Raw genomic sequence first — 15,486 nt, 5'->3', positions numbered from 1 at the left:
TTATGCATCCATACCAGTATATAATACCTTCCAATTAGTTACTCTCACCACCCATTCTCTTGTCTCACTCCTACTCTCATCAGTACCACCTCCCTCACACATGGATGACCTCCTGCTCAGTTTTGTGACCTGATGACTTTAGGCAGGACTGTCGGTGAGATCTTGGTTTGGAATCATCTGCTGGAGCCTGGTGGTTTGGGCAGTGTGGACACAGCCAGAGAAATGTCTCTCTCACCTGCTTGGCATAAGTAGTCATGATATCCTTCGGGGAGGAAGGAGGTCTGTCCTCTCTTTGTTTCAGTGTTCCACAGTAATCCCCCCAAACATAGCAGAATATTGCTCATATGGGGAGGGTAGAATATGAAAAAAAATCAGAACATGGTTTGAGTTCAGGCCTTCACAAGAAATATGGCCTTAGACAGCTTTCAGTAGTCTGGAATTCTCCAGCCCAAATTAGGACAATAGTCTACCACCCTAGTGTTGAAACTTATACCTTGTGGTATAGTGTTGGACAATTTAGCGCAGATTAAGAAATTTCAATTTTTTAATTTTATCACAATTTAAATACTACTTTGCGTCAGACTATGCACCTGATGGAAATTTTAGGTGGTCCATCTTACTTAATCCGCACGAATGCTGAAGTAAGAAATTGCAACTCAGAATATTTAAGATGTTCAAATATTGAATAGTTTATATAGTACTGGAAAATCAGTGCTATTTTATATTATAAAATGATACATAATATAGAATCATATAGCAACTGTCTTCCCAGACACATTCTTCTACTTTGTTCAAGCTAGCCTCAACTACCTGACATTAATTTTTTTTAATATCTATTTTTTTAAATTTCATTTTACATTCCAACCACAGTTCAACCCCTCCTCCCACTCACTTTGCTTCCCACCCAGCCCACCCATCCCTCATCCACTCCTCCAAACAGTAAGGGCTCCCATGGGTTGTCAACAACGTCTGGCACAATAATTTGGGGCAGGACTAACTTTCCCCACTCTCTCCCCCCGCCCCACATTTGGCTGAGCATAGCATGACAACTTAGGGAATGGGTTCCAAAAAGCTAGCTAACTCATGCACCAGGGATAGATCCTGGTCCTACTGCCAGGGGCCCGTCAGATAGTCCAAGCTTCACCACTGTTTCCCACATATGAAGAGACATTAATTCTTATGGTATATATTTTTGAAAAATGAGAAAGTAAGGATAATTGTAGGAGGAGATACAGGGGACAAAGAGAGATTGGATGAAAGAAGGGGAGGGAAGAACAACCCAAATCCCAGGTATTAGTTTATCTATTAGATAACATCTCTTTTTGTACACTAAATTAAAAGTAACTTTTCCCTTTCTGCTTTTCTGAAATGAAGACTACCTAACATCCAAAATCATTTGAAAGCCTCTGGCATTTTGCAAAATTCAAAGAGCTACTTTGTTGACTTAGCTTAAGTAAGTGAAGAAGTACTGACATTTTCTCAGCAGACACTCTGAAGAATATAGAAGTTAGGTAGAGCATATAATGCCTCTAACCATCTCCAGTCCAGAGTCTTTTCACCATGGCCCTCACTTGATGGTCCACACACTCAGTACTGATGGTTCCATAAAAATTGCCTTCCCTTTAGTGGTCAAAACACCTCATTCTTTCTCTCTAATTTTGTCAGACATGTGTCAGTTAATAGAACCCACTAATAAAAGTAAGTTACCTTGAGTTTGGTCATTTGTTTTATTGTTGTGGTCACAATTTAACTTCTCATCCTTCACTGGTGACCACTCAGACAACTCCCTGCGAGGACCAATGGCCTGCAACATATTAAACGGGAGTAGGATTCCCCATGCTAACACGAAACGGATCCAGCACAACACAGAGCTTTACAGATATTTTCCAAATAGAAAAACAAAATCATCTACATGGTTCATACAAAGTATTTCCTTACAGTGTTTCTCAAATTTTGGTGGGAAACGTCAGCAAAAAACCATACCAATTATTAATCTAAGCACAAGCTCAGACTAAGAGGATCCTAACCAGACAGAGGCAGGAGAAACAAGAGAGATGATGACGTCAAGAAGAGTGAAGTTAGAGTTTTTTTTACATATCTTGGAGATCAGTCCTGTGCCTGTGTGGGGTTGGTGAAGATCTTTTCCCATTCAGTAGGCTGCCTTTTTGTCTCATTGACTGTTTTCTTTGCTTTACAGAAGCTTCCCATTTATTTATTGTTGCTCTCAGTGTCTGTGCTACTGGTCTTATATTTAAGAAGTGATCTCCTGTGTCCACACACTGAAGGCTACTCCCACTTTCTCTTCTATCAGGTTCAGTGTAGTTGGATTTATATTGAGGTCTTTAATACATTAGGACTTGAGTTTTGTGCATGGGGATAGATATGAATCTATTTTCATTCTTCTACATGTTGACATACAGTTATACCAGCACCATTTGTTGAAGATTCATTCTTTTAGTGAGGTAATCCAGACCCAGAAAGACAAACATGGTATGTACTCACTCATAAGTAGATACTAGCTGTAAAGCAAAGGATATTGAGCCTATATAGTTCATGATCCTAGAGAAGTTAAGTAACAAGGTAAACCCTAAGAAAAACACACATGGATCCATCTGGAAAGAAGAAATAGACAAGATCGCCTGACAAAATTGGGAGCATGGGGGTGGAGGGGGGAGAAGGGAGGGCAGAAGGGGAAGAGGAGGGTAGAAGGGAAGGGAAGAGGAGAACTTGAGGGAGTGGGATAGTAGAGATGGAGGAAGGACAGAAATGGAGAGCAAGGAAAGAGATATTTTGATTGAGGGAGCCATTATGGGGCTAGCAAGAAACCTGGCACTAGAGAAATTTCCAGGAATCTACATGGATGACCCCAGCTAAGACACTAAGCAATAGAGGAGAGGGGGCCCAAACTGGCCTTGCCCTGTAGTCAAATTGATGAATATCTTAAATGTCACCATAGAACCTTCATTCAGCAACTGATGGAAACAAAAGCAGAAACCTGCAGTGGAGCACTGGGCTGAGCTCCCAAAGTCCAGTTGAAGGGTGGGAGGAGTGAGAATATGAATAAAAAAGTCAAGACCATGATGGGGAAACCCACTGAAACAGTTTATTTGAGCTAATGGGAACTCACCAACTCCAGCTGGACAAGGTCTGAATATGGGTGACAGTTGCATGGCTGGGGCAGTCTCTGGGGCCACTGGAAATGGCACCAGGACTTATCCCTGCTGCTTGTACTGAATTTTAGGAAACTTATTCTCTTTGGATGGATTCCTTGATTAGCCTAGATGTAGTAGGGAGGGCCTTGGACCTTCCACAAAGCAAAGTGCCTTTCCCTCTTTGAGGAATGGATGGGGGTGAAAGATAGGTGGAAGGAATGGGAGAAGGGGAGGGAACGGAAACTGGGATTGGTATATAAAATAAAAGATAGTTTGTTTTCTTTTTAAAATTAAGATAAAATAAATTTAAAAAAAGAAGAGAGAAGCTATTTGATCAATTGCATGACAAAAAGAACCTTCAGGGTACAGTAACAAATGCCTGCCATGCAGCAGAGGATTCTAAGGAAGGAAGCGCAAGTGCACAGAAGCTCAGATGCTGCGAACTGTGAGGAACCATGAGTCCATGAGTCCCATCTATGGGAAGTGTGGCAAAGGGAAATTGTGGCACCACTAAACTGATGGGGACACAGACAGTAAAGATATGCATAAGCTTGAGTGACACTTCTCCTGCAGTTAAAATGAGTTCTCCTGTCACAGTCTGAGACTGAAGATCTCTTGGAGAGGAGAAGGCAGGAAAATTCTGATACTCATTCTTTGCTTTAGTCATCTGGAGCATGGAAGGAGGAGGGAGAGATTGGGAAGGGGACGTAGGAAGGTACTGAGCCTTGGCCAGGGCCACATTACCTTTGGTATCTACTTAGTCAAATCTAGACAAATGAACTGATGACTGTAGAGGAGTATAAATACTTTAATGATGGGTCTTGTTCCCTTAATCATAGTCACAGAGACCCCAAACTCTAAAATAAAATCAGAAATATTTTATGCCATTCATAAGCCCAGTGAATCATATCTTTATAATTCTTAAGCAGTAAAAGTCATAATAGAAACGATAAAAATATTAAATTTTACCATATTTTCCAGAATTTAGACTCCTTTACCCTAAATAGCATTTAGTTCAGAATAAATACCTTAGGTTCAGAGAAACATCTTGTCGGAAACAAAATGCAGAGTTGTGTAACCCAGTAACGATGGATACATCTACAAAACAATTCCGACACCTAAAGCTCGGGAACAGTGGAATCAGGGGTGGGAAGATTGAAGAGCCTAAGGACTGTGGGGTTTTGTGTAAGAATCTCTCTTCTAGTCATGTCAGAAGTCACATCCATGAAGTCTCACCTACATGACTGCCTAAACATTAACTGAACAAGGTAAAACCAATACAGACTACAAAGGAGACTGGAAAAAGCTCATGAGGCCCCCCACTCTACACATAGAACTACAGGCAACTGAGGAAAACTCTAGGCCCTCCTCCTTCTTCCTTGGAGGTTCCCTGACCCATTCAACTTCTATCCGTTTGTCATGTAGAGGTCAGCAGGAACACAAAGCCCCGTCTGAAGTATAATGAAAAAACTGGATATTCTGCTCTTTCCCCTGACCAGTGATAGTATGTGGCTTGGACTACATACTAATTCCTATGGATAAATCCTCCTTATTTATCCATATTTTTTAGTAGAATACTTAGTCTGCTTAAATTACCTGTATATGTTCCAATCTCTTCATAATATACAAAGAAACTTGAAGGTTCTCATGGGAACCAAAAACTGTGAAAGTTTTAGTATAAAGTTTAGAAAGAATAATTCAGGAAAATAATACAATCACCTTTATCCTACCATTGTATTCTAAATTCATAGGAGGTTGTAAGCTCTGTTTTGTTTTACTATACTTTGCTGTCATTGTTGAGATAAAGGTTAATGCATCATGTTAGTAGCCTACTCTAATTCATTTTTCATAATTTATTTCTTGTTCCTCATCTTTCAGCAATGCATCTAAATGCAGCTGTTTAGCAAAGATAACATTTCGGTGCTGATGCAGAGAGGCCTGATTGGACTATCGTAGGAGCTAATGAATCCAGCAGGAGAATCTGTCAGAAGTCTGATAACAGAGTGCTTTGGGAGGGTGTCTCACAAGTGATCGACTGAAGAAAGAGGATGAAAAACGTAATGCTGCCAAGACTTAAGTGATTCCAATAAAGCAAATCAGTAAGAGAAGCAAAAAGAAAGATACAGATTTAAAATGAGAATATTGAGATGTTCTAGCCAAGAAAATGTTTCAGGAACGGCTATGGGAAAGGGTGGGCATTGACACTGATTGAAAATAAGTGGAAAATGGGAAACAGCTGCTACTCTTATACGTAGAATACCTAATTAAAAAGCAATTAGTTACTGCCAAAGCTAGGAACTCTCCTGAATTGCAAAAGCACTATGCTGGGTGGAAGAAAATAATCTCAAAGAATTACAACCTAACAAGTACTGTGGTGTCACAAAGTTGAAAACATCAGGAATAGTAGTGACTTCTGGTATAGGGCTCATCTCTGGGTGTGTCACTGAACAGCAGCAAACGGGGCTAACTTGCAGTCATGGCCGTTTACAGTCCATGTTCTAGTGTGCTACTCAAGGAAGACACAGACAGAGATAAAAGACTGAGGAGAAAGCAGGTAAACACCAAAGGGCTTGTTTCATGGCACGGAAACAGATGTCTGGAAAATGTCACAGGTCTACTATGTCCACTCTCACTATCTGCACACCAGTGAGTGAGTGGTGTATTGCACATGACAGAGACATGTGTATTGACACATGTGTATTGACACATGACAGAGACCATAAAGGAGAGAGGAAGAGCGAGACTCAGAGTAGGGAGCTCTTTGGATGTTTAGTACATTGTTCAGATATGTTGGTGTAAAAGAAAAATTTCAGATTTCAAGAGGCTTGAAAGGAATCCCAGTCTTTGTAACCATGTTTAATTTGTTAAGTGTCTCAGTGCCTCAGCATCATGAAACAATTGTGAAATTGTAGGGTTTCTGGTAGCTGTGTCTTTTCAAGATTCTTTTGGCCTTTATGTTGTCACAAACATGAACTAAATAAGTTCATGCAAAGCCTTTGGAATAACTGATACATGATAATTTCTCCATCTATAAAAAATAAAAGTCAATCCTGAGTTCAACACAGCAGCCTTAGCCCATCATACAAATAATTTTTATTTCAAAAATACAGTGTTATTTAGGAGTTATCCCTAAGAAGACTTTAAGCAGATGGGAAAACAATTCATGACATAAGAGAATTAGGCATTCTGCCTTCCCGGACAGCTGGAATGCAACTCTGGTCGTAACTAACTAAAGAAGCCCTGTTCGAGGAACTTGCATCTGGGTGATGAGTGTCAGCATGAGGATGAAGACTGAGACACTTGTCTGAAAGACATTCCTGTTGGGAAGGAAGGACACTGTTTTCCTCTTAACTGTGCAATAAATAACTTTACATGTGATGGTACCTATGAGTGGACATTGGATTTATAGTTCAAAAGGGTTCCAAAGTAATACATTCCATTTTAAAGGATGGACTATGAGTTTCACTTGAAAGTATAATGTGTAAAGGCAGATTTACAGAAATCAATTTTCAATAGTTGACCTGTTTTGTCATTGATTTGACAACTATTCTGTAAGAGTCAAAGCAGAATTTGCTATTAGATAGAATCTCCTAGGAATCTCAGAAGCTCCACCCTTGAAGGCTCACCAATATGATTCCCTAAACATGAGCTGAGTAAGGAAAGCAGTTATTGACATATAATCATTGATAGGGGAAATCTCACAAGGCCTCAACCACACACAAAGAACCCAGACTACAAAGGAATAATGACCGCAGGAAAATTAACCTTCCCCAAGGAAGAACACATTAATTGAATAGTCAACATCAATTAGTTATCCCTGAAACATACATACAGGTAATATCATATAGGCTTATCAGATTGTATTTAGGACCATATATATGTATGTGCATATAATATATATACATGTAACAACAATTAATGTAAAAAGAGGTCACAGATTTGAAAGAGAGAAAGGGGGTATATAGGAGGGTTGAAGGGCAGAAAGGGAAGATGGAAATGATATAACTATAATATAACCTCCAAATAATAGAAATAATTTTTCAAAACTGGAATGACTGGTGAACTCTGAGAATTGGAGAATTACTGACCTCAATTTAAAAGCACTGTGAATCTACCATGCTCTGGTAGAGAGTTTCACAGTCATGCAGACAGCACTGGTTAAGCCTGTTATATCTTAAACAAAACAAAAACATAAATACGAGAAGAGGGCTTGTTGGAAAGGGAGAAGATTTATATGAGAGGAACACAAAAGAGACTAGAGTAATCGGAGTGTCTTGGACACATGTATAAAAATGTCAGGCATAAATTTAACAACTAGCAAAAGAAAAAAGAAAAATCTATACAGTATAATATAAAATCAATAAACTGCAAAACTATATCATCTCCCTCATTGTCACATGAATAAATGTATCCCTCAACAAAGCTATTTCTTTCCATTCAATTTTCCATTTCTAAATGAGTGAAATTTTCAAAATAGTAAATAAAAATATTTTTTCAAAGAAGACAACAGTTTGAAGACAGAAAGTACAGGATTAAGGATCGCATTATTTTCCTCACTAAATCATGTGAACATTGATAGACACTGACATAATCACACGTGTATACCCGTGTATATATATTAGGGTATATCTTAGATCTTAAAGATAACTGTTTATTTCCTTTTAACTATTTGAATGAGTGGTTATTTCCACATATCAAAAAAAGGAATGAAGTATGGGAGTTTTGCATTCCCTAAGCTCCTATAAACAGTGCATCCAGATACTAAATGCGTCTCTGAGCTGTCCATTAATTTCCCACTCATTTTTCTAAGCTGTGTTTCCTTTTGCTCAGTCTCCTCTGGTCACCGCTACCATGACTACCTTCCTCAAATCCATTTTATTGTCAACACTCAAAAGATTTGAAAACACAAGTGAATCTATATTGTTTCTCTCAATAGCTTTCTGTGATGATTCTGTAATCCAGCCAACCCAAAGTTTGCGTAGAATGCTTCACTCTTAGAATATGTTTGACTTTGATTGCATCAGTCAGATCTTAAGGCAGCTTTATGTCTCTGCTGAAGGAACACATGCATAGCAAACTTTACTCTCCCCTCAAGCCAGAGTGTGCCCTCTTCTGATACTCACAGTCTTTTTTATTACAAACAGTGAATGTCAGTGAAACTTCCATGAAAATAAGCATATGAAGACTGACTTGAATTGCTTATGCTTCTCCAAATACAAACTTATTTTAATGTAAGATGTGCAAAACTATATGCAATAGTGTAAGAAAGGTATAACACCCCTTAATGCAAAGCTCCAGGATCTCACTAAAGTGACTACTAATATGCATATACATACATATATTTGATGCTAATAAAATAGGATGAAATATTTATGATATAGTTAAAGACTGAGAGACATTACATAAATGAGCTTATACAAATCAGTTTTAAAGGGGAAAAATAATAAGAGCTGTGCTCAGCAAAATGTTTAAAGTAAGATTTACTTATTATTAAAACAAACTTGATTGTTGAAGGGTAAAGAAGAAAGAAATTAGAGATAGGGAACAGATGACAGGAGAAATATATTCTAGAGATACAGAATATATCCTATGCCACAGTGCAGTACAACTGTAATAAGCAGTTCATTTTATGTTATCAAGTAATTAGGAACAACATTTGGAATGGGCACAACACAAGAAAATGATCAGCATGAATATGATAATTACTCTGACTTCATCAAAGCATGGATCAAAATACCACACAGTATCCCATGAATCTGTACAGCTATCATCTACAAGTTAAAAATAAATAAAAGTCAAATCGACTCAAAAACTAAAATATCAGGTTATATTTCACTTATCATATATACCAAAATTTTTGCTCAAATATTTAGAAAGAAACATAGATTTAAAATGATAAAGAACAGCAGTTAGTTTGAAAAAGTATATTGGCATAAATGTTAATTTTGTTTTTTATATCTTTTTTGTTTAGTTTTATTTTGTTTGTGTTTTTTTCAGAACAGGTCTTCTCTGTAGATCTGGGGCTTGTCCTGGCACTAGCTCTTGTAGACTAGGCTGACCTCAAACTCAGAGATCCACCTGCCTCTGTCTCCTTAGTGCTGGGATTAAAGGCATGTGCCACCACTGATCAACTCACTTTTTTTTTTAATAAAAAATATTCTTTAAAATTTGTGAACGTTTCTTAATTTTCTAAAAGATAACTTTGCAAAGCAAAACTATTAATACTATATTTAGGGCATAACCTATGTAAAGGTATGGTCTTTGTCATCTCAAAGGTGGAGAAAAAGACAAAGAAATATTTCACTGTAAGGTTTGTATTATACCATCTATGGACTTAAATAGTGTTATTTATAAAACAGACTAATAAATTCTAGGGAAGAAATAGAAATATTTTAAATAGGCACAAGTTGGAAGTCACTGGAAGAATTTAAATGGAAAAATTGAAACATCCCAAAAGCATAGACATAGAGAAGTCATGGCACTGTGTAAGGAATCTGGCAGAGATGTTGACTATATAGAACCTGTGTGAAGAGCATGGAGTGTTCTGAGAAACAGTGGCCCAGAGGGGCTTTGCTGTGGAGAACTTCCTAGATTAAATAAGAAAGTCTTTTCTTAAATTCATTCTTTGTGTTTAAAAATAATACACAGAGAATAGATTTTATTCAAGCATATTCACAGAATATGATATAAAATGATCAAATAAAATGAAACATTAATGAATGAATTTGGGAACAATACATGGTAAAGGTTTACCAATGGCTATTGAGTCATTTCAAAAGAAAATAATACCTTGCGATAGAGCAGTTAGAGATAAAGTAGAATCCATTGGATTTCAATCCTCATGGTCAAACTGATATTTATACAGCCACCAAATATATTAAGAGTTTTCAATTTCTGTGACTGACCCAGAATGAATATTTGTCTTCTTCTGGAATCTCTTATAGATACATGATCTGAATGGTTCCATAGTTTCTGTTCATAGAGTATTTAGCTATGTCCTTCATCTCCCAATTTAGTGATGTTTATTTCCCTACTTTCCATTCTTCTATTCTTCTCTCAAGATAGATGGAGAAATGGATAGGCAGATAGATAGATAGATAGATAGATAGATAGATAGATAGATAGATGGATGGATGGATGGATGGATGGATGGATGGATGGATGGATGGATGGATGGATAGATAGATAGATAGATAGATAGATAGATAGATAGATAGATAGATAGATAGATAGATAGATATTGATTTTGGTATCTATATAATACATACTTTTTAAATATAGCTATATATATTCATTGCTTAGGCTAACTTGTACCTTTATGTAATAATTTACTCCTTAATGCTGATAAAGAAGCAAGGTGAATAAAAAAAAATCAAGATTTCTTTCAATACATAGAAAGTTGTGAATCTCCCAAATTCTCTCAGTTTTGATTGATTTAATGATTCACATCATCTTACACAGACAGTAGACGGAGGATGCTCCTCTGAATCTGCTTGGTCTTGATGCTGTAAATGATGGGGTTCATAAATGGAGGAAAGAGAAAGTAGACATAGCTCATGGTTATATGCACCACATGTGGGGCATGCTTTCCAAACCTGTGGATGAAGGTCAGACCAATCACAGTGATGTAAAAGACCAGGACACAGCTAATGTGGGAGATACAGGTGTTGAGAGCCTTTGCTCTGTCCTCTCCAGATGCGATGCCCATAACAGTCTTCAGTATGAGGACATAAGAAAAGAAAATGATCAGTGCATCGAGAAAGAAAGTCAAGGCAACCAAAACAACTGGGTACACGCGGTTAAAGGTAATGTCAGCACATGCAAGCTTCATGACATCTTGGTGGAGGCAGAAGGCATGAGAAAGAACATGGGAACGGCAGTATGGGAACCAAAATAGAGGAAGGATTGGGGGCACAAGAGATAAAAAGCCCCTCAACATTACCCCAAGTCCTATCTTTATAACCCTGGAATTAGTAAGGATAGAGTTGTAATGCAGAGGTGTGCAGATGGCAACAAAGCGGTCATAAGACATGGCAAGCAAGATCCCTGACTCCACAATGGAAAGGGAGTGGATGATGTAGGCCTGTAAGAAGCAGGCCCCATGTCTTATCTCTCTCTGATTCACCCATAAGACTGCCATTACAGTCGGCATTGTAGTCAGCGTAACTGTGAGGTCTGTGCCTGCCAGCATGGCAAGAAAATAGTACATGGGTTCATGGAGGTTGAGATCATCCTTGATGAGGTAGAGGAGTGTACCATTGCCCAGAATTACAGAGATATAGATGGCAAAGAAGGGGATGGAGATCCAGGGATGAGCTGCTTCCAGTCCTGGGAAGCCAGTCAGCAGAAACGGGGCAGCACTGATATTGGGCCACATAGTGTGCACACCACACAACTCAAAGCACAGCTTCTTTTCTCTGGTGATTGTCTTTCTTTCCCTCTGCATGCGAATGCTTCATGGCAGCCTCAATCACAGTATTCACGACCAGCAATAAATGCATGATGTGTATTTAAACCACGTCTTTTACAGTATCATGCACTGTCAGGTGTATATATAAAATGTTTCAGTGGTTACAAAGCAAAGATGACCAATATATCCTTATGGATACTAATTTTCCCTAGGTAGAATGATGTTTGCTTTGTTTGCAAAAGCATTTTTTACTACATTTAAATTTGAATTTTATTTTATATTTCATAATTACATAAAGGACATGGTTTGGTAGAAGACATTTCTTACTTTAGTTTTGTAATTAAAATGTAATATTTTCTCAAATTCTCCCCAAAGCCATGAGCCCTTTATGGAAATAAAGAGACATGACGGATAATACTAAATGTATTCTAAAAACATTTTGCATTTTTCTAAAGTCCACCCATGATCCCCTCATGAGAAGTTCCACATTTATCATGACATTCTTGATGAAATTAAAAATCTGGCACCCCAAGAGAACTGTGCCCTACTATGGATGGGAATTTGCCTATTCTTCTGACTGCATCTCACAGGTGTAGGAGAGGAGTTGTCTCTTGTTTTTACCCCTGGCACTCACCAACCCCGTATTCTTGTTGTTGGGTAGGTACCTGCTCCTCCCCAGTCCAGACAGGATCTTTTGAGAGACTGTTGCAGAACAGGGCTAGAAAGACATGCATGATGAAATCACCTCCCCAGAGTATTTCCTCTTCTCTGGGCCACTTCATTAATGTCCTTCGGTGTTTCAGACATATCCCTCAGGGTATATGAAGAAACCAGAAACACAGAAACCTACTGACATAAATGATGCACCCAAGTACCTCAGGATCAGGATCTCATAAATATAAACATGTCCTTTCTACCACCTTTTTCAATGACCAAAAGGATACTAGTTGCTCTTAGGACATGGCCTTTTGTTGATCCTGTTGCTTATAACCCCAATTGCATTTTGTCTTCCCTGCTCTCTTGGGGAAAATCAATTCTGATCCACAAGAAACTCACTGGATATTACAACTCCAAGTGAACTGTGAAAGTTGTGCAGCTCACATTTTTCTTAATATCAATTTGTTTATATTTACATATTTGTCCATTTGGGGTCAGATTCAGAGCAATGGATTTGCTCTTTTTATTAGCAAGACTTACACCTTCATAATGTAGTAGAAAAGTTTACTATAAATTTACATAGAAGTATCATTGCTACATTTATGTAATATGCTAGAAAGAATATATGGAAAACATCTCTGGAATCAAAAAAATACTCTGAAAAAAAGAGAATAATTTGAATGATGAAAAATTAGAAATATGGACAATATTGTCTCAATTCATAAAGAGAGATCCACCTGATATAGAACAAGATAAAATGTGATAAATTTAAACAAATAAATCCATACTGGCTATCTTAAGGAATTGTATTATTAGAGAAGAATGAGATAAAGCAAATTCTGACCACACATCTTATAAATCACATATGGAGTCTTGACATTACAGAGACTGTAAAATAAGAATTAGCATATAAATTTATAATCATATGATTATATTATAAAGTCATCTTGAATGTAGTAAAAGGGGAGGATAAGAATACCAAGACACATTAAAACATGGGATAAATTGTTTTGGCCAGATTATGACTAAGTGTTATCAGTGTGACATGGATGACCAAGCATGAGTTCCATGACTTAGAAATATTAGAAGTGGGTGGTGAAAGATGGAAGGTGAATGGAAAATCACAGTAAAGAAAACATCTTCGCAGGCTATAACTGTGTACTTCACTAAATATTCAGGGGTTGAACCCATCTGTGAACAGAACCCCATCCTGAAGTGGAATATGACATGGTGCAGCCTTTCTATCACCTCCTAGGCCTCTGCTGACCTCTGATGGCCATGCTCAGACCAGCACCTGGCTACAGAGCAGAAGAATGGGTGAGTTTCACCCATCTTTCTATTAATCATCAATGGAATAACACAAAAGTTTGCTAGTTTTAGTCTTTGCAACATGGTTTAGCCTTGTGTTTTTAAGGTTCATTGATGCTGTAGTACAGATGACAGACATGGAGTTTCTAGCGAGGGGAGCCTGGATACCTCAAAGTATCTGTTTTTCTGTTGGTAGATACTTGAGAAGTTTATGGCTTGGCATCATTACTGATATGCTGATGTTAGCATCCAGTGTATGTTTTTGATAAGCACATAATCGATATTCTTTTTGCTAAAAGGGGCTGCATGATGTGCGCAGAATTTATTAGAATGGCTTCTAGACAATGGTCTGACTAGTACAGCAATGGCTGTATACCAATGGAAAGTCCAATAATGCAGTGACTGTTTAGTCCATGGGGTTGGATGTGTCAGCTGGTCTTCAGTATCTGTTAGAACCCTGAAGAAGTAGGCTTCTAATGCCAGTGAAGGAATGATGAGTTCACCAGCCAGAACAAAAGTGAACAGGTAAATAGAGCAAGCTTTCTTGTCCTTAATATAGGCTACCAGCCAAAGATGTGGCTCAGATTAAAGGTGAGTCTTCCCACGTCAGAAGATCTGGATAAAGGGTGGACCTTCCCATTTCAAATGGTTTAAGAAAAAGTATTCCTCACAGACATACCCAGATGCTTAGAATTTAGCTAATTCCAGATATAGTCAAGTTGACAACCAAGAACAGCCATCATAAATCTACCCCTCGTCAACTTGACAAACACTCATGTCTTCTTATGTTATGATTAATATTCAAATGAAAATAATAACCAGGTCATAACTATGCCCATTGTGATATATCTATCCTTTGAACAGCTGTAAATGCATTATAATTTTTAGAGTAGGTGACACTGTACCCTGGCAGGCATTCTTTTATTATCCCATACTTAAATGTGATAGTCATTGATATTCTCTTAATTGAGACTATACTATAATAAAGAAATCTAGTTAAAGAAAACACAAGCATATTTGTAAGCACATTCTTAACAAAAATATGAGAGAAACACTCATGTCAATTAAAATCCTTGTTTCTGCAACTGGTCACGTGGCCTTTGTTGGAATGCATAACTACCCCCAGCTACTACCCATTTTGTACTAAGTGGATCCTCACCAAGCGCTTCCGCAGGTCTTGGCACTTTTCCTGGAGGAGTGACCTATGCCCTCGTTCCTGATGCCACTTATCATCCTGTGTGGATTAGACTGTTAGAGTTTCCCATTCATTTTAATCACAAGACATGGTAGCAATAAAAATTATCCTGAGGCTATCCTACACTCAAGATGTAGTCCTTCTCATCTTCCTTGTGGAGAACCAGTCCAGTTTCCCCTTAGTAATCTGGAGCAATCACCCTCCTAGCACTGTTGTACCTTTCTTTGCCTGTCGGCCTGAGGACATCAAGAACCTGAAGTGGTCAGGGGGAAGTCTGAGATTCAAATTCAATAGCATGTTTGTTGTCTACCTTGGCAGGAGTGTTTCCCATTCTGGAACCAAAACTCCTAGACCATCATAACTTAAGATTGCTAGAATAGGAAGCAAAATTTTTCTTAGTAGTTCAGTGAGATGATAGTGAATGGAACTATTCCCTTGGTTTTTTTCCTTGATTCTTGGACCGTGAATCCTGATTATAGGAGAAACTATAGCATATATTGGATACTGATTCAAAGCGTATACTGCCTCCTGGAGAACTTTGCCCTAGCCCTCCAGTATGCTGCCACTAATTGGAACTGTAACTGTGTCTTCAAAAAGCTATTCTATCCTTCTGTCAAGCCAGCAGCTTCAGGATGATGGGGAATTGGTAAGGCCAGTGACTTCTATGATTGGGCTCACTGCCACACTTCCTGTGAACTCCTGTGAAGTGAGTTCCTGGTCAGAAGCAATACTGTGTGGGAAACCATGATGGTGGGCAAGGCACT

The 15,486-nt window shown here is 38.1% G+C and overlaps 1 protein-coding gene and 1 long non-coding RNA gene across 3 annotated transcripts in view; one reads left to right on the top strand and one right to left on the bottom strand.

The window, feature by feature from the left end:
* The window catches only part of LOC146893393 (uncharacterized), a 42,945-nt gene extending 36,410 nt beyond the window's left edge, over positions 1-6,535 (top strand). For both annotated transcript variants that reach the window (XR_015003007.2, XR_015003008.2), the window contains exon 3: positions 5,031-6,535. This is a non-coding gene — a long non-coding RNA (uncharacterized LOC146893393). The remainder of the gene's footprint in view (positions 1-5,030) is intronic.
* Positions 6,536-10,605: 4,070 nt separating this feature from the next.
* Positions 10,606-11,529, bottom strand: LOC125397303 (olfactory receptor 51B2-like). Its single transcript, XM_048429610.2, has one exon. It carries the CDS (start codon positions 11,527-11,529, stop codon positions 10,606-10,608), a length of 924 nt encoding a protein of 307 aa, XP_048285567.2.
* Between the last annotated feature and the right edge of the window lie 3,957 nt (positions 11,530-15,486).

Source organism: Myodes glareolus, chromosome 7, assembly GCF_982192425.1.
Source record: "Myodes glareolus chromosome 7, mMyoGla1.1, whole genome shotgun sequence".
Taxonomy (NCBI): Eukaryota; Metazoa; Chordata; class Mammalia; order Rodentia; family Cricetidae; genus Myodes; species Myodes glareolus.
Note: the sequence above shows the minus strand (reverse complement) of the source record. Positions and strands in the feature narration are given on the sequence as shown.

Coding starts and splice junctions, on each gene's coding strand:
- LOC125397303 (XM_048429610.2), bottom strand. CDS start 11,529: ATGTGGCCCAATATCAGTGCTGCCCCGTTTCTGCTGACTGGCTTCCCA.